At 34.6% G+C, this 24971-nt stretch overlaps 1 protein-coding gene and 1 long non-coding RNA gene across 3 annotated transcripts; one reads left to right on the top strand and one right to left on the bottom strand.

Annotated features, from left to right (window-relative positions):
• Positions 1 to 259: 259 nt before the first annotated feature.
• On the bottom strand, positions 260 to 16794 carry LOC132728094 (DNA-binding protein Ikaros-like). Of its 2 annotated transcripts, none has more exons than XM_060713716.1 (5): positions 16691 to 16794; positions 14238 to 14367; positions 12411 to 12523; positions 4927 to 5038; positions 260 to 2889 (listed from the first exon to the last, which is right to left on the bottom strand). In XM_060713716.1, the coding sequence occupies exons 2-5, from the start codon at positions 14299 to 14301 to the stop codon at positions 1022 to 1024; spliced, it is 2157 nt and encodes a 718-aa protein (XP_060569699.1). In that variant the 5' UTR covers positions 14302 to 14367; positions 16691 to 16794; the 3' UTR covers positions 260 to 1021. The 2 variants fall into 2 exon arrangements, with proteins under 2 accessions (XP_060569699.1, XP_060569691.1); XM_060713708.1 differs by lacking the exon at positions 16691 to 16794 and adding an exon at positions 16442 to 16530 and having other exon boundaries at positions 261 to 2889.
• Positions 10608 to 11962, top strand: LOC132728111 (uncharacterized). Its single transcript, XR_009625437.1, has 2 exons — positions 10608 to 11251; positions 11744 to 11962. It is a non-coding gene; the product is annotated as an uncharacterized LOC132728111 (long non-coding RNA).
• Positions 16795 to 24971: the final 8177 nt, after the last annotated feature.

Below are 24971 nucleotides of genomic sequence, written 5' to 3'. Positions count from 1 at the left end.
CCTGTAACTTTTGATTAACATTCCACTGTTACTCATAAATGGCATTTTATGATTTGAATTTTCATCACATTGTTCAATTTTGTTCCCATTTCAATCACATTCTCCTTGTTCACTTTTGTTGATTTCACAATCTTGGGGTTCATTTTGCATCTTTTGTGTTGGATTCGCTTTTATTGACTTCTAGCATTATTTTGGTTCATTTTTGGATCTTTGGCAACTTATGTTTGGTTACTTAATCTAGGAGAAATAGGTAAGATTACACTTTGGTATTTCATTGTATATACTTGTTAACTTTTTTTAGTGCTTTTATAGACTTTAAATTGTAAAACACGAGATCTGTGTTTATATAATATTAAACTAATTATTTTGACTAGCTTTTCAGAATTTGATTTGATTTCTCTATTACTTCACTGGTCATCAATTTTTCCTGCACAAATACTGTCCAAAGAAAACTTTTGTAAATTTGACTTCAAGAAATTTCTCTTCAGTAAACTGATAAAAAAAAACCTGCCAGAATTTCCTTTAAAAAACACTTTGATGATCAACTTCCATATCAAACAGCACATTTTAAATATACACACTTTCATCCATTTTTGCACTCACAAAAAACTTTTTCCTATTCATCATTCCATTGTATAAAAGTTCATTTTTTCTATCACCAACAGCAGTTATTCTCTAACCTATTTAAAAGCACATGTGGACAATTCTAACAAACTTTTATGACCTATTTTTTGTTCATAAAGCCTCATTCATAGTGCATTTTATAACCGTAGCCCCAAAAGCTTGTTCTTATCTAACAAATCTCCCTTTTTATCAAAGCAATATAAGCATAGTGTTTATTTTCCTTGTATGCCATTCACCAAATATTGCAAATTTCCCTAAAAATCTTTTAGTGCGCTTTAAATTTTATGTACACAATCTATAAGCACTGTTGCATGTTTTGTGAAATATTGTCGTTATTCTAATATTGCAGTTCACTGTCTTATCTGAATCTTCTTTCCCGCAATGGTTGTACGAAGTTTTACTTTATGTGGCTCGTTAGGTGGCAGTTGAACTCAACACGCCCATCGCAACATTTCTTACATATGACACATTTAAAAGGATCGGTATCGCTCGAATGAAATCCGTTATGCAAAAGGTATAGAGTACAGTCCTCGAATATGATATGACAGTGTTCGCACTTGTAGACTTCTCCTTTAGACAGCAGGAACGAGACCATTAACTGATCCTCCGAGAGTTCTTCCCCTTCCTCGTTATATAGCTGCTGGTACGTGCTTTGGTCCACAATCGCACTTGTGCTCAGTCGGCGCATCGGTCTTCGCTGTTTCCGCAGATTTGATGATGATATCATTCGCTTGTTAAGATTGCGACGACTTATAACTCCAGTATGCTGTTGGTCATCAGACTGAAAATCCTCCGTCGATCTAGACTCGGCAAAGCTCGAGTCTTCAGATGGGGTTTTCTGACATTGGTCGAATTTATTGGACCCATCGTTATCATTATCTTGGTCCTCATCAGCACTATTTTTAGCTTTTCCGTCAGACTGAGATAACGGTCCATCATTCATTGACATGGACGTATGCGAGTCGGACGAATACTTTCGGCTTCTTGTGGTAGTACTTACTGGTTCCACTTCCTCAATTTTAAGTTGGTCATTTGAATTGGACGGGGCTCGTTCAGGGCGGAGTATTGGCAAACGGGCCGGAGACAGCATGCCTTGGGCCGCATTGAAAGGCTGACCAAGTAGGTTCAAGTTTTCAGCACCGTTGGATGCTAATAGCATCGAGACAGCAGTATTTGGATCACTACCCTGTGACAGGGAACGCTGGATCAAAGCATGCGCAGTTGAAACAAAGGGTGGCAACTGAAAGTGCTCTGCAAGGGACGTAACTGGCGCAGACTTTGGTTGTCCAGCAAATAAGCTAAATGCCTTTTCTATGTCAGACATCTCTGACACCTCGGGTTTTATCATATCACCTTTGCCTTCAAGATCCGGTGGAAATCCAAAACCAAGTGGCATTGGTCCAGGAAAACCGAGGGACCCAGGATGTAAATTTTGCAGATTCAAATTGAAAGCCCCTGGATGGCACAACATATGTTTCTGCAATTCTTCCAGCGAATGGAAGCTAGCTCCACATACAAAACATTTTTGGAAGTTTTCCATCATGTCCCTATGGTGGCGCCTTTCATGCATTCGGAAACTTCCACACTGGGCAAATGTTTTCCCACAAATTGTGCATTCGTAAGGTTTTTCACCCGTGTGTACACGTTCATGGGCTCTCAAGGTGCCAATCTGCGTAAATGATTTTCCACAAGTTAGACAGATATGTGGTCTTTCACCAGAATGTATTTTTTTATGCATGGATAAGCTGGCTGGCGTCGAGAACATCTTTCCACATATGTGACAACTCAGCGTGTCATCTTTACCACGACTGTTCTCCTCTTTATTTCGTTTCGCGGGTGGAGATAAATCTGTTGCGTCTTCTGAATTCTGGGAATTCTGCGAATTAATAGTGTACAGGTGCGGAGCAAGCTGCAGGGCAGACTGAGACGTGATTGGCAACGGTAGCGAGACTTCCGGGAACAACCCCGGAAAACTGGTCACTGGCGAACTTGACGTAGCAGGTAATTGGGACAAACTGGCGGCAAACGACGAGATCTGGGAGTTAAGACTGCTGTGAGACATTGCACTGCTGTTCTGACCTGTGGTGATGCTCGGCGAGCTAGGGGTTAACGGTTCAGGTGTTGGTGGGGCACTTGTTACTACGGGAACTACACCGTCTTCAAATGCAGTTTGCACCTGGCGTGAATGCATGCGCTCGTGCTTTTTCCAGTTGCTAGCATCACTAAATGCCTTATTGCATACAGAACACACGTATGGTTTTTCTCCTGAAATGTTGAACAAAATATTATACTATGAAAAATTCTCATATATTTCTAGCCATTCTGAATTTTATGTGAGTTTTATGCGTCTGAAAGATAGTGTAGTACACATTCAAGGGACCACACCTTTTAAGTTTAGGAAGAGGTCACTCTTTATAAGCCAAGGTGTAGCGTGAACAGATAACTCTGCGAAAAATTAGTTTACCAAGAATGAGTGGTTTTTGTTAGCTTTTTTTCTTTAGAGTTCAGGCAAGTCTTTAGTTTATTAAATTAACAGTTTAGTAATTACAGTTAATGTTAAAGCAGGTTTTTTTTCTCACTTAACTTTAGGAAAATTATTGCTTAATTTGCTAATTTGGGAAGTAAAAAATTAAGGTATTAGATCATATTTATGGGAAAACTGCATGAATTAAAAAAAAAATTGTTTTGGGAAGAGACCTTTTATAGGCATAAGGTGAAAAATCACTGCATTGTTGGTTACATTGGGAAGTGGTTATTCTTTGATAAATCTATCAAGAAAAGGTGTCACTTTTATTTAAGTTTACTATGGAAATAAATCACTTTTTGTAAGTTTACATAGAAAGGGGAAAACTCAAAATTTTAGAACAAAAATAGATGAAGGCCCTTTAAATTTATGGAAAATAACACAATATTTTGTTAAAAGGGAAGCAAAACTTTAGTGTCATTAAATTTTTGGGATAAACTAAAAAGTAAATAGTCTTGAACTATCGAAAGAAAATGAAACCCTGGAAGGTAGCCACTCCGTGATTCTTTATGCAAAGATTAGACAATTCTTTGTTGTTTTATAGAGAAAAGTAAAGAAACCACAAAGTAACATTTCTCAATGTTGTTTTATAGAGAAAATAATTCACTAAGTAACATTTCTCAATCTAGTCAATACTGTAGAAAATTACTTTATTTACATTGTTTTCAATTTTAATCAATACTTTACTTCTGTAGAAAACAAAGTGTCACATGTAAACAACAGGCTGTGACAATGTTCAGTATGCTGTGTGAAGGTTTTTTCCCCTCCTAACAAACCAGCCAGTAATTGTATAAAGATAAATAAAGTACATAAGTGACTAAAACGAATGCGTATTGACTAATTTTTTTTATAGCGACAGCTTATACCATACCTTGCCATTTTAATTACAGTATAAAAATTATAGTTTCTCATTAAACTTCAATCAATGTTTGCTTGAATCTCTTGTTATTGTGAGGCTACAATAAAACCCATAGTAACAGCTGTATATAATACAATATACATGTATGATCATCAATTTTACTTTTCTTACTCTATAGTTAAATTTAACTAAACACATTTTAGAAGACCACAAGCTTATTGATTCTACACTATACAAGCTACATATCTATGCTCTGGTCATTTTTTATTTCCGAAAACTCAATGTCTGAGATTAATGATTCAATTGTCACGGAAAATTTTTGCCTTGCCAAAGGATCAAACCAGCCACCCCAGGGTTACAAATCCAATGCCCTCCCTGTTGCACTAACAGGCTAACCTTAATTGGGGCAGTGGGGGGGGGGGGGGGGGATTCGTATAAAATTATTCATCATGAGAACAGCAACAGGGGAATCTAGTAAGACTGCATGGATGTGCAAGCTGGCCTTGCACTATAATGATGAACAAGACAAGTTCTAAGGTTCTATATCATTCACATTTAAATAAGAAAATATTTATCTGAACAAAAACAGAATAATGGAAATTTCAACTGACTTTCAGGTAGTACATTAGTTAAAGAATTCACATGCTGATAGACTGAATATCAGTTCTCAGGCAAGTATTACAATTTACTTTTTCAAAATTCCTTAAAACTAGTTAAAGTCTAAACTAATCTTTGGGATGGAATAGTAAAATGTGATTTGGACTTGTAGATATTGCTTTTTAGAAGCCTGAAATACTGGTAAAAAATTCAATTCTTTGACTGTGACTCCCAGTTGTACCATAAATACCTATGATTTCAAGTAGAACTGCAAGCATGTTCAAAAACAAAATTGGCAAAGTATAAAAAGAAGTATACGTACCTGTATGTAACCTCTCGTGTGCTTTTATATAACTGGCCTGTGCGAAAGTTTTACCACAAAATCGACAAGCAGGTCTTACATCACTATCTCTTTCTGTAGCTGTGTCCATTCCCTACAATACATAAATATATATATATATATATATATATATATATATATATATAATTAAAACACTAAATTTGACTCAGGATATAGACATCTGACATAAAATCTACACACAAACAACGACTGTAACATAATACTATACACAAATAATAAATCTGACAAAATATCTACACACAAACAATAAATTTGACATACATGTAACATCACTGTACACACAAACAATAGACATAAATCTAGCTTAATATTAACACAAATAAAAACATGAATCTGACATAGGATCTATACACAAACAACAAAATCTGACATATAATCTACATGCATACAATCAAGATACATAAATCTGACATAGGATCTACAAATAAACAACAAATCTGACATAAGATCAAAATACTATCAAGAGACATAAATTAGTCTGACATAGGATCTACACATATACAACAAATCTGACACGAAATCTAGATACAATCAAAAACACAAATGTGACATAAGTTCAAAATACAATCAAGAAACATAAACAAGTCTGACATAGGATCTACACATAAACAACAAATGTGACATAAGATCAAAATACAATCAAGAAACATAAATAAGTCAGACATAGGTTCTACACACAAAAGACAAATCTGACATAAGATCAAAATACAATCAAGAAACATAAATAAGTCAGACATAGGTTCTACACACAAACAACAAATCTGACATAAGATCAAAATACTTTCAAGAGACATAAATAAGTCTGACATAGGATCTACACACATACAAACACATGACATGAAATCTAGATACATCAAAATCATAAATATGACATAGGCTCTACACAAAAACAACAAATCTGACATAAGTTCAAAATACAATCAAGAAACATAAATGAGTCAGACATAGGTTCTACACACAAACAACAAATCTGACATGAGATCAAAATACTTTCAAGAGACATAAATAAGTTTGACATAGGATATATACACACATACAAAAAATCTGACATGAAATCTAGGTTCTACACACAAACAACAAATCTGACATATCAACTTCACACATTGCAAACAATAAATGTGACATATCATCTACACACAAACAATAAATCCCCCACAAGATCTACATACAAACAACGGACATAAATCTGACAGTAGATAAATTCACTAAATATAAGAAATGAATCAACTTCATTACACTTTTGATTTTATATAACAATGACATGTACATTTATTACACATTTTGCAGACATATTTTTATTTGGCAACAATTATACAAAAACTATGAATTTTAGGCAGCATGCCTCCATATTTATGCTAACATGTATTTTCATAAAAAAAATGTATTTAAAGTAAAATATTAAAATATTTTGAAGTGAATAAAGAAAGTAATTTACACATTACAAACAGCAAACAGATAATCTATTAAAATTACCATCAATAGGCCAGAATATGCAAAAAATAGCCTGTTCGGCCCTAGTCACACAGTAACAATATGGTGTAAAATCAGTCATTAATTGTAAATAATAACATGTAAACAAGAATTTGTAACAGAGTTACCAACGTCCCCCGCCTCAGGAAGTTTTATATGAAGCATAAAATTGTGCTATTTCAAAAGATTGAGGTATGGATCTCAGGACATTCAGTCCAAAATTATGATCAATGCTAGATCTGCAAATGCAACAATAAATTTGTTAAAAAAATAAAATGAAACACGGAATTTAAAAATCTATCATGTTAAGCTTTGACCTCTAAGTGTGACCTTGACCTTGGAGGTAGGGGAGCAGGTGTTGTGCATGACATAACGTCTTATTATTGAGACTATTTGTGCCAAGTATTTTCAAAATCCCTTGAACTATGAAGAAGTTATAGATTGGACACAAAATATACCCTATAACAGACTATGTAAATTTTTGACCTCTAAGTGTGACCTTGACCTTGGAGGTAGGGACACAGATGTTACGCATGACATATCATCTAATCATTGTGACTATTTGTGCCAAGTATTTTAAAATCCCTTAATCTATGAAGAAGTAATGGATGGGACACAAAATATACCAAATAACAGACTCTGTTTACCTTTGACCTCTAAGTGTGACCTTGATCTTGGAGGTAGGGGTGCAGGTGTTGTACTTGACATATTGTCTAACCCATTGCTTCATGAGCATTTTGTGAAAAATGGCTGTTTTCATTGAAAAGTCTCCCGTTACAAGTTCAAATTGCTATAATACTATAAAAACTGCTTCAACACTAATCAAACTTGGCACAAATGTTGACTGGACCATTGTCCTTGCAACAACATGCTCAGACTTAAATTTTCTGTTACCATGGCAACGAGGGGACATCTCAAAATTGCCAAAAATCACTATTTTGCGTTGATTTTTTCCATCAAAATTGATTTCAAAGTGCTGCAACTTATCAATGGATTGAGATAGAGTCAAATGCTTTTCAGCGTTGGTTACACGTTACCTTATGATCAATCTGGGGTCATTTACAGCCTCTCACAAGTCCAAAATTTTCTTGGCGATGAGGGGGACTCCGCCCCCCTTCAAACCCCCCAAAACAGAAGGGGGTACATCCCCCTTCTGGCAACCCCCTGATGTATCTTTTGGTTGGGGGGCCGCGCCGAAAAAGAGGTCATTTTTTTTAACAACATTTCTCAAACAAAAACAAGTGTTTGGGGCCTAAATAAGGCATTTTTTCATCATTTGAGACAACAAAAAAAGGGGGGGGGGTGAAAAGGGCGTTAAAAGGCGTGTATATGAAGTAATGGGTTAACTGAAAATGATGAAAATACTTGAAATTACCCTAAATCGCGTTTTTTCATGTTTAAACATGGCCTGTCATATAATTTTGAAGAAAAACTGTTGTTTTGTAGATTTTTTTTTTTTTTTTCATTAACCCATTACTTCATGAGCATTTTGTGAAAAATGGCTGTTTTCATTGAAAAGTCTCCCGTTACAAGTTCAAATTGCTATAATACTATAAAAACTGCTTCAACACTAATCAAACTTGGCACAAATGTTGACTGGACCATTGTCCTTGCAACAACATGCTCAGACTTAAATTTTCTGTTACCATGGCAACGAGGGGACATCTCAAAATTGCCAAAAATCACTATTTTGCGTTGATTTTTTCCATCAAAATTGATTTCAAAGTGCTGCAACTTATCAATGGATTGAGATAGAGTCAAATGCTTTTCAGCGTTGGTTACACGTTACCTTATGATCAATCTGGGGTCATTTACAGCCTCTCACAAGTCCAAAATTTTCTTGGCGATGAGGGGGACTCCGCCCCCCTTCAAACCCCCCAAAACAGAAGGGGGCACATCCCCCTTCTGGCAACCCCCTGATGTATCTTTTGGTTGGGGGGCCGCGCCGAAAAAGAGGTCATTTTTTTTAACAACATTTCTCAAACAAAAACAAGTGTTTGGGGCCTAAATAAGGCATTTTTTCATCATTTGAGACAACAAAAAAGGGGGGGGTGAAAAGGGCGTTAAAAGGCGTGTATATGAAGTAATGGGTTAACTGAAAATGATGAAAATACTTGAAATTACCCTAAATCGCGTTTTTTCATGTTTAAACATGGCCTGTCATATAAATTTGAAGAAAAATTGTTGTTTTGTAGATTTTTTTATTTTTTTCATTAACCCATTACTTCATGAGCATTTTGTGAAAAATGGCTGTTTTCATTGAAAAGTCTCCCTGTACAAGTTCAAATTGCTATAATACTATAAAAACTGCTTCAACACTAATCAAACTTGGCACAAATGTTGACTGGACCATTGCCCTTGCAACAACATGCTCAGGCTTAAATTTTCTGTAACCATGGCAACGAGGGGACATCTCAAAATTGCCAAAAATCACTATTTTGCGTTGATTTTTTCCATCAAAATTGATTTCAAAGTGCTGCAACTTCTCAATGGATTGAGATAGAGTCAAATGCTTTTCAGCGTTGGTTACACGTTACCTTATGATCAATCTGGGGTCATTTACAGCCTCTCACAAGTCCAAAATTTTCTTGGCGATGAGGGGGACTCCGCCCCCCTTCAAACCCCCCAAACAGAAGGGGGCACATCCCCCTTCTGGCAACCCCCTGATGTATCTTTTGGTTGGGGGGCCGCGCCGAAAAAGAGGTCATTTTTTTTAACTACATTTCTCAAACAAAAACAAGTGTTTGGGGCCTAAATAAGGCATTTTTTCATCATTTGAGACAACAAAAAAAGGGGGGGGGTGAAAAAGGCGTTAAAAGGCGTGTATATGAAGTAATGGGTTAACTGAAAATGATGAAAATACTTGAAATTACCCTAAATCGCGTTTTTTCATGTTTAAACATGGCCTGTCATATAAATTTGAAGAAAAATTGTTGTTTTGTAGATTTTTTTATTTTTTTCATTAACCCATTGCTTCATGAGCATTTTGTGAAAAATGGCCGTTTTCATTGAAAAGTCTCCCGTTACAAGTTCAAATTGCTATAATACTATAAAAACTGCTTCAACACTAATCAAACTTGGCACAAATGTTGACTGGACCATTGTCCTTGCAACAACATGCTCAGACTTAAATTTTCTGTTACCATGGCAACGAGGGGACATCTCAAAATTGCCAAAAATCACTATTTTGCGTTGATTTTTTCCATCAAAATTGATTTCAAAGTGCTGCAACTTATCAATGGATTGAGATAGAGTCAAATGCTTTTCAGCGTTGGTTACACGTTACCTTATGATCAATCTGGGGTCATTTACAGCCTCTCACAAGTCCAAAATTTTCTTGGCGATGAGGGGGACTCCGCCCCCCTTCAAACCCCCCAAAACAGAAGGGGGCACATCCCCCTTCTGGCAACCCCCTGATGTATCTTTTGGTTGGGGGGCCGCGCCGAAAAAGAGGTCATTTTTTTTAACAACATTTCTCAAACAAAAACAAGTGTTTGGGGCCTAAATAAGGCATTTTTTCATCATTTGAGACAACAAAAAAGGGGGGGGGGGTGAAAAGGGCGTTAAAAGGCGTGTATATGAAGTAATGGGCTAATTATTGTGACTATTTGTGCCAAGTTATTTCAAAATCCCTTGAACTATGAAGAAGTTATAGATTGGACACAAAATATACCCTATAACAGACTATGTAAGTATTTGACCTCTTAGTGTGACCTTGACCTTGGAGGTAGGTGACCAGTTTTTGCGCATGATACATTGTCTGATTATTGTGAACAATTATGGCAAGTATTTACAAAACTCCTTCATAGATAAGAAAGTTATGGACCGGACACGACATATACCCTCAAATAGACAATGTTGACCTTGAATGAGCAAGTGCGACCTTGACCCTGGAGGTAGGGGTCTGGTTGTTGCGCATGACACATCGTCTTATTATAATAAACATTTGTGCCAAGTTATTTCTAATTCCTTTCATAAATGACAAAGTTATGGACCGGACACGAAAGAGTGACGGACAGTCGGACAGACGTTCCAACATTTTGGCTTTAGGGGCTATTTTGTTTGTTTTCTTAAGGGCTACTAGCCCCTTAACCCTTTGATCACGGAATGAACCTATTGTTCTCTTTACTGTTATATAGCCCCTAAACCCAAAATGTTTGCTCGGACAGCAGGGCTGAAAATTAGCGGTCGCCCAGTCGCCCACGGCGACTTAATTTGCAATTGGGCCACCAAAAATTTCAAAATAGTCGTCCAGTCGGCGACTTAAAAAAAATCGGCCGTAGATTAAATTAATCAACTTGTGTGAAAAATCAAAGGAGCAAATTGGCTCCAAAATTATTAAATTGGCACAAGAAAATCACGATTAGCTCAAACTTCCACTTTTGGAATCTCCAGTCTAAATTTAGAATTTGCTATTTTAAGAACGGAAAAGTACACATTTGGTTTTCCATTTTCAATTTCCGCTTTACCGCTTCTTATCTCAAAACACAGCGACACAGTCTACTTCTTGTGGGTCATTGACTGGTTTATATTTTTACCTCCCCTTCTGTATTAAATATTGATATGAAAAGTAACACAGTCTAATACACTGACCCTCACCGTTTGTTTACATCAGCTGATAAATATGACACTAATTGTCGTGAACATACCTGGCAGTTTGTTGAATATGCATTGGAAATTGGGTCTTAATATTTAACATGAAACAATAAGTAGCGGCATCCCAAGATTACTCAAGATTATCGCTAATCTAATCTGAAGTTTGGGTATGAAATAGCGACAAATTATGCTCTGCAGTTGACAACTTGACCTGTTGACGGTAAGTTTGCATTCAGTAAATTTTATCGTTGTTGATAAACAGATCAAAAGAAAATATTGGTTTAGAGTAATGGTTGTTTTTTTTATGTTTTTTTTTATGTTTTCTTTTTTTTTCTTCGGGGGAGGGGGTTGATTGCCATTTTATTCTAACCTTTACAAGAAATTTATTTGACATTTGGATTTAAAGAGAATTCCTTGGAAAAAAAGATTGACCTTGATTTGACTTAAAATCAAATTTAAGTTTTGTAACCCCTAAAGCTCTTGCAGAAGTATTCATTTATAAATGGCTTATGACTGTGAAATATTAAAGAAAGATTCAGTTAAGTAACATACAAACAGAAAATGCCTTCAGATAACTTATACTGATTCATGTACTCTTAAAATGACAGTAGTACATGTGATTTTATTCCTTAATTATCTTTAGTTTAGAATTTTCAATATTATTTTCTTCACTCTTCTTACTTTCAAACTTGTTTCTTCTGTATTATTTCAGATACAGATAGTCTTCAAGCCAAATCTTTGTCATTAACCAAGCAAGCTGAAGCAGCACATTGAAATGTGTTTCTGCTGTTACTGTCATGCCACTGACTTAACCAGGCAAATGTCATAGCTACTGAGCTGGAAGCTTTTATAATTATGACTGTAAATTTTATAAGTTTAATGTGTTAATGTGATAAAAAATGTAGATACCAAAATAAAAGTGGACAATATAGTTTATGTTTTCTAAATACCTCATGCCATACCATTCTTCCTTATTTGAAAATAAAATACAGGCACGCAATTTTCGTTGCAAAAAAAATGGCTAAAAAATTTGCCAGTGCTAGTCCCTTTCTGTTCATAATTTGTTGGTCCACTAATATATTTACTGGGCCACCAAAATTTTACAGTAAGTGGCCCAGGTGGCCACCAAGCTTAAATGGTTAGTTTTTATCCCTGGGACAGACGGACGGACGGAGCCTATTTCTATATTCGAAAAGGTGGGGGACAATTATTTCTCAAATTGTGAATATTTTTACTTTTCTTAAAATTTAAGTACGTTTTTCTCAAGGCTGATTTTCTTGAAAATCTGAAGGCATGTAGCTTCAATAAAATGTTATGTGGCTTTAATAAAATGTTATGTAGCTTTAATAATTTAATGTTAACGGGTATAATAATTTTACCTGTAAGTTATCAGATGAGAGTTTCCTGGTCCCGGCAGGGGATGAACTATGTAAACCATTGGTTTTTAGGAATGACTGAAGCTGCTCAATCAGCCCCGGGTTGTCATGGATACCTGAAATACGTCAACGGTGAACTTTAATTGGTAAATGTAAAACAAGTGAATGTCAGTCATAGATGAATGACAGTTTTAAGTGATGCTCACCTATAAGCTTGATTCATTTGTTTAGTTTAAACACATCTATTAAAGCTTAATTGTGAAACAAGTTCTTGCATCTTAGACTAATCACTTTCGAGTCTGCTTTTTGAAACCAACCAGTACGGGTGTCATATGAAGAAACATGGTCGTGACACGAGTATGGCTTGAACATTTGTTCTCTGGGTAGAGAGACAGACATCTTAACCATTAGGCCACCACTCCCTTTGATTCACTTGTAAAATTTTGACATTTACCAAGGAGTGACCTTTTATCAGTTGAATGTCAGTCATGGGTATAGCTCAGTTATAATAGGTGAATCAGAGTTAACAGTCGAATGTCAGTCATGGGTATAACTCAGTTATAATAGGTGAATCAGAGTTAACAGTCGAATGTCAGTCATGGGTATAACTCAGTTATAATAGGTGAATCAGAGTTAACAGTTGAATGTCAGTCATGGGTATAACTCAGTTATAATAGGTGAATCAGAGTTAACAGTCGAATGTCAGTCATGGGTATAACTCAGTTATAATAGGTGAATCAGAGTTAACAGTTGAATGTCAGTCATGGGTATAACTCAGTTATAATAGGTGAATCAGAGTTAACAGTCGAATGTCAGTCATGGGTATAACTCAGTTATAATAGGTGAATCAGAGTTAACAGTCGAATGTCAGTCATGGGTATAACTCAGTTATAATAGGTGAATCAGAGTTAACAGTCGAATGTCAGTCATGGGTATAACTCAGTTATAATAGGTGAATCAGAGTTAACAGTCGAATGTCAGTCATGGGTATAACTCAGTTATAATAGGTGAATCAGAGTTAACAGTCGAATGTCAGTCATGGGTATAACTCAGTTATAATAGGTGAATCAGAGTTAACAGTCGAATGTCAGTCATGGGTATAACTCAGTTATAATAGGTGAATCAGAGTTAACAGTCGAATGTCAGTCATGGGTATAACTCAGTTATAATAGGTGAATCAGAGTTAACAGTCGAATGTCAGTCATGTACTCATTGGTGACTGTCAATTACATGAATGCCACTGGCGAGTGGCAACCAGATTCTTGCAGGAAATGCTTACAATTTAAATAGATTGGTTCCAGTAATGTCACCCATCTGTTTCCTTTATGTCAAACATTGGTTCACTTAATGTCACCCATCTGTTTCCTTGATTTGAAACATTGATGTCACTTTTATTTCTCAATTTTTTTTTATTTTTTTTTTTTTTTATATCCTGTTATAGTTTCAAAAAAAGATACTCACTGGCCAATTTCAAGAACCATCTTTTGCTTCTGTTGCGTTTTAGCAAGTAGTAAAAAGGCCCATTATGCCTTAAAATGCTATAATTTTTATTTCTCTTTTGAATTTTGTCACAGTTTCCAAAAAATACACATTTGCCATGTAAATAAACTCATTTGCCATATGAATAAACTATCTTAATCTTTTACTTATTATATTTCTAACTTAAGACTTAATGAAATCTCATCTAGACCACATAAACTCTGCCATGGCCAGAGGCGTGAAAAACTTTTCTCTGCCATGACTGGGTTTGGGGCATGTCTAACTTAACTCAGTCATGATTTTAGGGGCCTTGCAAACTAAATATAATGTACTGAAATAACGAAATCTTACCTAGACTAGATAAATTTTGTGCATAGGCCGCATATGCACTTGACATAACATCAGCATCATTCATTTCGGGCACACAAAATATTTGCTCCACCCATTTACACTGTCTGGTCTGTGCTGCATATCACAGTTACTGTAATCAAATGAAAAGACATCATATTTATAAAGATTTTTTTTTGGCTGATCTTATAACCGATATTCGTTCATATTCCCAACTGAAAATAGTACATATTATTGTCCGAATCAATCCACAGGAAAAAATTCCTCAACTGAAAATTACAAAATAAAAATATTAAATAAAAAATTCTATTTTTTTTTTAAAAATAAGGGTTTTTCCACTGTTAAAGTGTTTATATGTATGAAGATTCTATCCTAGACAGTGATTGTCTGCTTTCATTTAATCACTACAAAATATCAGTCATGTATTTTTTTCCCCAATTTTTAACAAAGCATCGCTGAAATTGCCAATTCCATGGGTATGGATCATGTTTCCAAAATTCTGGAAAAAAATTGTGTATTATAAACAACTGTCAGACTGACATTATATAAGTGCCATGCTACCTACCCAGTAGCCTACCCTCCCACTGAAAATGTATTCACTCTTTATTAATTTTTTTGCATTTTGAGGAAATGGTTTTTAGACAGTGGATATCCTGCTAAAATGGACTTAAACAAGATCACAATGTTACTTTCTTGTTTTATGTGTTACATTATTTGCATTTTTGACTGAGGTATAACTTACACTTAAGTTACAGTATTAAATAAGTGATAATAATGGAAATTGAAAATTGATTTGAATTTGCAATAATCTATTTTTATAGCTATATATATCAATTGATGGTATCTGTTGGGAGGATAAGTTTCTACTTATAAGTTATATATTTATAGATTTATGATATTATTTTATTCTTGTAGCTGAATTTAATATTTGTATCCATGTGTTTTAAATTATATAAATAAGTAAAAATTATTATAAGATAATATAAACATGTGCATGGCATCTATGTCGAATTTAAAATTGTAACTTATGATTGTTTGTTTGTTTGTTTAATTTTACGCCTTTTTCCAACAGTATTTCAGTCATATAGGCGGGTAGTTTCCTAACCATCGTTCCTGGAGAGTTACACCAGTGATAAAGCTCATAAAAAAATAAGCGACAAATTTCTCTGAAAACTACTGCAATGAAACTAAAGAGGCCTTATATTATGTTGCTGACAAAGAGTCTGAGAGTAAGGGAACAATAATTCACCGAAGTTCAAATTCATCTGAATGCACTACTATCTGATTATCCAGGTTTTGGTTTGGTACATCAAATGATCAAGGCACAGTCAAACAAGAGTGTCTGTGGTAATATTATCTACAATAAAGTTTATATTCAATTCAAAATTCAATAATTAAGATGGTTACAAGTTATAAATATATCTGAAATGGAACCAAAAAGTAAGGTATCTGAATTGTTGCAGTCCTAATAAGTCATAATTTCTTTTCTGACTCATAATTTAAATCCATTTCATGCACTGTTAAAATAATGACAGATCATTAGAATTCAGAAACAAGAATATGACATCCTGTTCATATAATATGCTGCTTTCAATTTGACAAACTGCCAAAAAGGGCATGTCCATATCATATGATTGTTAACTTTTCATAAGTTCCGGCACTAATTTGATTCATGAAATTTCTATTTCTTTAATGTCATACAGATCTTTCTTAAAAATGGAATTTGTTTATAAAGTTTTCCCTTTTATTATTAATCATAATAAATGGCATTACTATTTGGGTAGCCATGAAAACAATATTAAGACATGAATGTTACATCCAACAGCATAGAATATTAACTGAAGCACTTTGAATTATTCAAAATAATAAAAGACATGGTGATGGTCAATTTGAATTTATCATTTCAATTTTATGGATGCTGAAACTCAAATTATTTATTTTTTAAATTCTATTATAAATCGAACCGATAATAAACAATTTATAAGTTACATATACTTATAAATTCGAGAATGATTCTGCAATCTTTCTAATTTTAGAACTGCAGAATTTGACAGTCAAATCAGTTGCTAACAAAAACTCAGCAACCGGTCTATTGCTCGGGATGGTGTTTCAACTGTTTACAGGTAAGTACAAACAAAATCAACCATGCAAATTCGTGTCTTTAATACATTATCAACTGTTGCCCCATATAGATATTGTTTAACTACCGTATGACAGTAAAATATGGCTTTATTTTGCGGCCAACTTGTTTCTTTGTGCTTTTCACGTAATTCCCCAAATTGCCGATAGATGGCAGTTTACTTCCTGTAATTATAACCGGTGCTGATGTTAAAATATACTCACGTAGAATATCTCATTAAATCACAACCTATGTAATAGCACAAAATATTTTTTTATCATTATTAATTTAAAAAAACACAACATTTTAAAATAATAAATTTAAGCAAGTCACTTACTTTGATACATTATCCCCATCAATATTGAGCGGACCTTAATTGCATTAAATTAATGTAGGCCTACAGTCGGCTGCAGAAAATATTAACTCACAAGTTTACTGTTAACAGCTAGTGTTGTAATTTATTTATAGATATTTGTAAATCATAGTTATTGATTTACTTAAAATTCAAGACGCATTTCACAGGCTTGTTAATCAAGTTGTTTACACCTTAGAAAGTATAATTATGGTTAGAATGCATTTACTATTTATCAAACCAATTTATTGATGTTTGAAAATGCTGATAATTGCGAAAGAACTCCTTTTAAATGTAAAATAAACATCTTTTGAGTACATACAGAAAAGATATGTTACATTTTAAACTCTGTACAATATAGGTTAAAACACAGTATGCATTATCTACCCCCCCCCCCCCCCCCAAAAAAAAAAAAAAAAAAAAAAAAAAAAAACCTCGCAATTAAGGACCAAATTGACTTGACTAGTGATAGGGAATGTAGTATCCCAAACATAGTTTTGTACATTCTTTTATTTAAACTAGACAGATTCAGTGAAAATTTCCTAGATTTTTCAACAAATTTCCGCAATAAAAGTATTTTACTAAAAGATATAGCATTGTCTATATAGCTTTAAAAATAATAGATCTGTTAAATTTCACGAGAACAAGCCGCTCAAGATAAGTCCTAATTGTTAACAGCAATTCTGAGGCTGAGCATGAAATAAAGTTTAGAGAAGCTAAACTGAGACATGTATGTAAAGTATTACTACAATGGTAGGATAAGTTAGTATGTCATCGCGCACCTGCTGAATGCTTCTACTTGGACCATTTTTTCGTCGAGACTCGAAGGTAAAATACAATTTTATTATAATAAAACGCAAGAGTATTAAAAAATTATGTTGCGCACCAAAGAATATATTACTTGAGATAATTGTAAAAACAAGTTTATAGATTTATTGCCTGGTTTAGGCCTGAAAACGGGATAAGTGTTTTTCTCTGAATGCTCCCACTTAATTGGACTTTTCCTAAAACGTATAAGAAATAAGGCTGAAAACCTTCCTGAAAATTATTTTTAACGTACCGGAAAATAAACCGAGTCATGTTTACTTAATAGTTTTAAATATTTCTATTCGAAGTCAGTTTTTAATTTTTTTTTTTATAAAAATGGAAAATGCTCCCACTCGGACTCGATTTCAGAGATGCTCCCACTCGGACCCAAATATATACATTTTGAAAGCACATTGCTGTGTTAAGCTTTTATGGATTATTCTCACAATTTTTACACCATTTTGTCAATAACTTATGTGTTTGGCGACATTAACTTTTTCCTTCTTTTTACAGAGATCACTTCTTTGATTCTGAAGAATGTCGTCGTTGGGCAGAAACAAGGTGCCATGGCAAAGTTTCAACTAACAGGATCACTTTACAAAAAGGTGCACTTGGCTTGTGTTGGATTCAAAATTATTGCCTACAACAAAGCTAGGACTATAAGACTTTAAATGGACAGTTTGGATCTCAAGAATAAAGTTTGTAGAGATGTTAAAAAAATGGTGGTGTTTTATAAAGAAGTCATTATACATTGTTTAGTACCATACTGGATTAAGATTCTGTTGGACACGTACACATATTACAGGCCTGCATTTATTCAATAATCGCTGACTTTAATATCTTGTTGATAATTTAAAACCCAATGATTTGCGTGTTTGTTAAACTTGTGATTTAGATTTTAAAACAACATAATGGTACGTTCATGAACATAAAGAAGTCAATATCTATCGGTCGATTTGAATAGTTTATTAAAGAACAACATGTAAATCATTTTAGTCATGAACTGGTTAAAAAGTCAATGTACTGCCATACCATGGCACATAAAGCATGCTTCACAATTATTGACAACTTTGACAATTTTAAGTATGAAAGTTAACATATGTACGTATTTTTACCTAAAATAACAAAATAAAATAAATAAGAAAACAAAAATCACATGCAGTTATTTCTTTATCACAGTCTTTACCATATCTTGGTTACTTAAGATCCTGTAAGTTATATTTCATGCTGTTACCAATTGAAATTTTATATGTAATGTATATAAATATGCTACTAAAACAATTTTCAAACATTAAGGAATATGTAAAATACGTACTGCAAATGCTTGTCCACATTATTATGTAATCATTAAAATATACATGTATGCATTCATTTCTTATTGAAGAATTCAACTTACACTTAATAGAAAATACATTTCTAAATACACAATGTACCTCCCTTTATGAAATGTAAATTCGGTATTATCTTTATAAACAATGCTTTTTGGAACATACAATATTGATAAATCTTCATTTGAGCATTGAAATAATGATATGAAACCATAGAAAATTGATTTCATGATATTTGAATGACGTTAAAATAATAACAACCATACAAGAAGAAATCACAGACAGTAAAATCCCCAGCCGAAAATGAGGAAATACATTTCAAAGGCGAAGTAACCCTTACATACATGTAAAAATCTAAATAATGACACTCGTGAAAATTAATGAAAGTTATAGCCTAGACATAATAAATCATGACAAAAATAACACTCCCATAAAAAAAAACAAAGAAAAAACAACAAAGAAGCATTAAGTGAACACTTCTGGTCCTTATGCTCTGCTATTCACTTCTATTAAACATGTTCAATATAAAGTTTCAAGTTTATATCTCAAATACCTTTAGAGGTATGGTCCTTGCAAACTAATCATAGTGAATACAAAGAGCAATAACTCCAAAACTGGAGAGTTGTCATTCTTGTTTGCGGTATTTTACTTTATTGAAATCTATCCTCCAGTGAAGTTTCAGATAAATTGATCCTTTATGACACATTGTCCAAAAATTAACGCAAAAACTGAACAAAAGACAATTACTTCAAAGAGCTATTATTCTTGTGTTTTCTAGAGTATTCCTCCTCACTGAGATATATCCACAGTTGGTATCTAAAATATTTGCTCCAGCTATGCCGTGCCAAGATGTCCTGCCATGTGCTTCCTTACGTCGCAATGTGGTTTATACCTTTTCCCATACTGGTCACAAACACAAATACTTTCTGCAAAACAAAACGTTATTATATTTTTAAAATGTATAATCAATTTGTTTCTTTTTCAGCGACTATATTAAACGAGGAATTGTTTTAACACAACCTTTTTTCTTATTTTTAGGCCGATAACTGATCCTCTAAGAAGACATATTTACGAGACTGTTATGATAAAATATGCTAAATATTAGTATCGTATTTTAAAAATGCTGTTTCATTGAATTCTAACTGATTACATGTATATGAATATATGAACTTGAATATAAAGATATTTTGAAAAAATAATAATATCTTAACACAGCAATGTGCTTTCAAAATTTGTATATATCTAGGTCCGAGTGGGAGCATCTCTGAAATCGAGTCCGAGTGGGAGCATTTTCCATTTTTATAAAAAGAATTAAGAAAAAATGACTTCTGAATAGAAATATTTGAAACTTATCTAGAATAATAAACTAATATACTAAAAAGGCCTATCACCGTGGGTTTTGTCAGCTTGACTATTCCCCGAGTTTAGAACCCGGGCATGGATTTCCGTTAATAACTACTAATAACGCATATCACCGTGGGTTTGGTCAGCTTGACTGTATTCCCTAAGACTAAAATGGGCTTGGATTTCAGTTTATAACTATTAAAAAGGTCGAACACCGTGGGTTTGATCACCCTGACGGTATTCCCTTTGACTTGAAATAGGCATATACCTCCGTTCAGAAAACTACGAAAAAGCTAGCCTATCACCGTGGGTATTGCAGGTTTGACGATTTTCCCTGAGGCCAAGACCGGGAATGAATTTCCGTTAATAACTTATAAAAATGCCTGTCGCCGTGCGTTTTTTCAGCTTGTCTGTATTTCCCGACGCTGTAACCGGGCATGGATTTCTGTTAATAACTTCTTAACAGGCCTATCACCGTGGGTTTGCTAAGCTTGACTGTATTCCCTGATGCTAGAACCGGGCTATTCTTTACTGAAAAAGGCCTATCATCTTCGGTTTTGTCAGCTGTATTTCCTGAGGCTAGAACCGGACATGAATTTCCGTTAATAACTAATGAAATTGCCTGCCACCGTGTGTTTTTTCAGCTTGACTGTATTTCATGAGGCTAGAACCGGGCATATGCATTTCCTTTAATTACTACTAAAAAGGCATATCACCGTGGGTTTGTTTAGTTTGACTGTATTCCTCGAGGCCTTTAATAGTCAATGTGGTGAGTTTGCCTGTATTTCATTAGGTTAGAATCGGGCATGGATTTCCCTTAACAACTACTAAAATGTCTATCACTGTGGGTTTGGTCACCTTAACTTGATTACATTTGACTAGAAATTGGCATCGGTTTCCGTTCAGAACTACGAAAAATGCCTATTAGTGTAAGTTTTGTCAGCTTGACTTTATTCCCTGAGGCTAGAACCGGATTAAGTTTACTGTTGAAAGCTACAAAAAGGCCTATCACCGTCGGTTTGGTCACCTTGACTTTATTCCCCTAGGCTAGAACCGGGGATATATTTTCATTAAGAACTTCTAAAAGACCTATGGAGTTGCATAGCCTTTTGGTCTCCTTGACTGTATTCAAACTGTAAACAAAACGTTATTATATTTTTAAAATGTATAATCAATTTGTTTCTTTTTCAGCGACTATATTAAACGAGGAATTGTTTTAACACAACCTTTTTTTCTTATTTTTAGGCCGATAACTGATCCTCTAAGAAGACATATTTACGAGACTGTTATGATAAAATATGCTAAATATTAGTATCGTATTTTAAAAATGCTGTTTCATTGAATTCTAACTGATTACATGTATATGAATATATGAACTTGAATATAAAGATATTTTGAAAAAATAATAATATCTTAACACAGCAATGTGCTTTCAAAATTTGTATATATCTAGGTCCGAGTGGGAGCATCTCTGAAATCGAGTCCGAGTGGGAGCATTTTCCATTTTTATAAAAAGAATTAAGAAAAAATGACTTCTGAATAGAAATATTTGAAACTTATCTATAATAATAAACTAATATACTAAAAAGGCCTATCACCGTGGGTTTTGTCAGCTTGACTATTCCCCGAGGTTAGAACCCGGGCATGGATTTCCGTTAATAACTACTAATAACGCATATCACCGTGGGTTTGGTCAGCTTGACTGTATTCCCTAAGACTAAAATGGGCTTGGATTTCAGTTTATAACTATTAAAAAGGTCGAACACCGTGGGTTTGATCACCCTGACGGTATTCCCTTTGACTTGAAATAGGCATATACCTCCGTTCAGAAAACTACGAAAAAGCTAGCCTATCACCGTGGGTATTGCAGGTTTGACGATTTTCCCTGAGGCCAAGACCGGGCATGAATTTCCGTTAATAACTTATAAAAATGCCTGTCGCCGTGCGTTTTTTTCCAGCTTGTCTGTATTTCCCGACGCTGTAACCGGGCATGGATTTCTGTTAATAACTTCTTAACAGGCCTATCACCGTGGGTTTGCTAAGCTTGACTGTATTCCCTGATGCTAGAACCGGGCTATTTTTTACTGAAAAAGGCCTATCATCTTCGGTTTTGTCAGCTGTATTTCCTGAGGCTAGAACCGGACATGAATTTCCGTTAAATACTAATGAAATTGCCTGCCACCGTGTGTTTGTTCAGCTTGACTGTATTTCATGAGGCTAGAACCGGGCACATGCATTTCTGTTAATTACTACTAAAAAGGCATATCACCGTGGGTTTGTTTAGTTTGACTGTATTCCTCGAGGCCTTTAATAGTCAATGTGGTGAGTTTGCCTGTATTTCATAAGGTTAGAATCGGGCATGGATTTCCCTTAACAACTACTAAAATGTCTATCACTGTGGGTTTGGTCACCTTAACTTGATTACATTTGACTAGAAATTGCATGGGTTTCTGTTCAGAACTACGAAAAAGGCCTATTAGTGTAAGTTTTGTCAGCTTGACTGTGTTCCCTGAGGATAGAACTGGATTAAGTTTACTGTTGAAAGCTACAAAAAGACCTATCACCGTAACTTTGGTCACCTTGACTTTATTCCCCTACGCTAGAACCGGGGATATATTTTCATTAAGAACTTCTAAAAGGCCTATGGGGTTGCATAGCCTTTTGGTCTCCTTGACTGTATTCCATGACGCTAGAACTGGGCATGGATTTCCGTTAATAACTACTAAAAAGACATATCACCGTGGGTTTGCTCAGTTTTATTGAATTCAATGACGCTAGAACCGGACTTTTTTACTGTTATGAACTACTAAAAAGGCCTACCATTGTGGGTTTGGTCACCTTGACTGTATTCCTTTAAACTAGAAATAGGTGTGCATTTTCGTTCAGAACTACGAAAAAAGCCTATCATCGCGTGTATTATCTGCTTAAATTATTCCCTGAAGCTATAACCAGGCATTGATTTCCGTTAAGAGCTAAGAAAAAGGCTTATCACTGTGGGTTTGGTCAGCTTTACTATACTCCTTGAGCCTAGAAACGGGATGAATTTCTGTTAATCACTACAAAAGGGCCTTTCACGGTGGTATTTGTCAGCTTGACTGTATTCCCTGAGGCTAAAACCGGGTATAGATTTCTGTTAATAACTACTAAAAAGGCCTATCACTGTGGGTTTGCGCAGCTTGATTGAATTCAATGATGCTAGAACCGGATTTCTTTACTATTATGAACTACAAAATAGGCACATCACCGTGGGTTTGGTCAGCTTGACTGTATTCCCTTAGGCTAGATCCGGGCATGGATTTCCGTAAAAAAAACTACAAAAAAGCATTCTTTCACCTTTGACCAGCTTAATTGTATTCCCTGAGGCTAGAACCTGACGCTAGAGTCTATAGCCGAGAATGGATTTCCGTTAGTAACTACTTAAAAAACCTTTCACCTAAGGTTTCTTCAACTTGGCTGTATTCACTGAGGATAGAACCGGGCACGGATTTCTTTTAAAGGCCTATCACTGCGGGTTTGACTGTATTCCCTGAAGCTAAAACCGGGCTTGGTTTTCCGTTAATAACTACTAAATAGACCTGTCTGCCTGGGTTTGGTCAGCTTGACTGTCTTCCCTGAGACCAGAAGCAGGCATGGATTTCCGTTTAGAACAACGAAAATGTCCTATCACTGTGGGTTTGTTCAGTTTGATAATCGCCATATGAACACATCTGCGGATGTTTCAAAATTCCAAATTGTTCCAGTTCATGTTAAATTTTGCATTCTGCTTAAGCCGGTGCTAGGGGGCGTGAACGTTTGCTTGCACTTTACAGTACCGTCCATGAACAGGCTCAATCATACCGAGCTTGCAACATTTTCAATTTTGCCGTGTTTTCCTTAGGGATTCTTATTTTCTTTATTTTGACTGTATTCTCTGAAACTAGAAATGGTCATGTATTTCCGTTAGGAACTACGAAAAAGGCCTACCACCGTGGGTTTGGTCAGCTTGACTGTATTTCCTGAGGCTAGAACCGGGCATGTATCCGTTAGGAACTACGAAAAAAAAAAGACATTCAAGATTACTCTGATGCAGATTTTGATCGACTTTATGATCAGTGGGAGGTAATTTGACATATGTTTTTATTTTTTCCCGAGACGAGTTTCAAAACTAAAAAAGTTCAGACTTCTGTATTGATTTTCCCATAGACTTTATAAGAAATGACCACTAAACCAACCTTAAAATTGAGTACTCATGCTAAACATGTGAATTTTCTAGAAGAATGACAATAGTAATTGTCGTAAAATACAATGACGTACAACAGACTTCAATTTTATATCTTTGAAGTTGAAAAAGATATTTTTCTTAAGAAATTTGGAACAAACATTTCTAACATACAAGGATAAATGTTACATTAACATTGTTATATGGTAGATCATGGTTTATATGAGTAAAAAATATCACTCAGTACTAATTTGATACAGCGCTATATGGACTTTTCGATGTAATATGTGTATATTAAAATTTACACAGCGACATAATTAAGAGATTGAAAAAGGTTTCAGATTTTGGTTGGAAATAACTTTTTTCTTTCTTCTACTTTTTGTTTTGTGATGGTCCAACCTGACAGAATGTTTGTGTTCATATTTACAATATGATACTTTTAATTTACATTGGTTTCATTATATCACCTTTTGTAACAAAAAGAATCAACAAGCATTCATTTTAAAAGTCAGATATAGTATTTTTCAAAAATAAACAAAACAAAAAAACCAAAACTATAAAAAAATATAAAAAAGAAACAATTGAAAAA

The sequence above is a fragment of the Ruditapes philippinarum genome, unplaced genomic scaffold (genome assembly GCF_026571515.1).
Source record: "Ruditapes philippinarum isolate M1 unplaced genomic scaffold, ASM2657151v2 ctg3962_1_1_1_1, whole genome shotgun sequence".
Lineage (NCBI taxonomy): Eukaryota > Metazoa > Mollusca > Bivalvia > Venerida > Veneridae > Ruditapes > Ruditapes philippinarum.
Note: the sequence above shows the minus strand (reverse complement) of the source record. Positions and strands in the feature narration are given on the sequence as shown.

What these genes read in the sequence shown, in the direction of transcription:
- LOC132728094 (XM_060713716.1), bottom strand. Translation starts at nt 14,301, where the DNA reads ATGAATGATGCTGATGTTATGTCAAGTGCATATGCGGCCTATGCACAA. An exon ending in ACAAAATTTATCTAGTCTAG is followed by an intron (nt 12,524 to 14,237) that starts GTAAGATTTCGT and finishes GACGTATTTCAG; the next exon opens with GTATCCATGACAACCCGGGG. An exon ending in TCTCATCTGATAACTTACAG is followed by an intron (nt 5,039 to 12,410) that starts GTAAAATTATTA and finishes TATGTATTGTAG; the next exon opens with GGAATGGACACAGCTACAGA.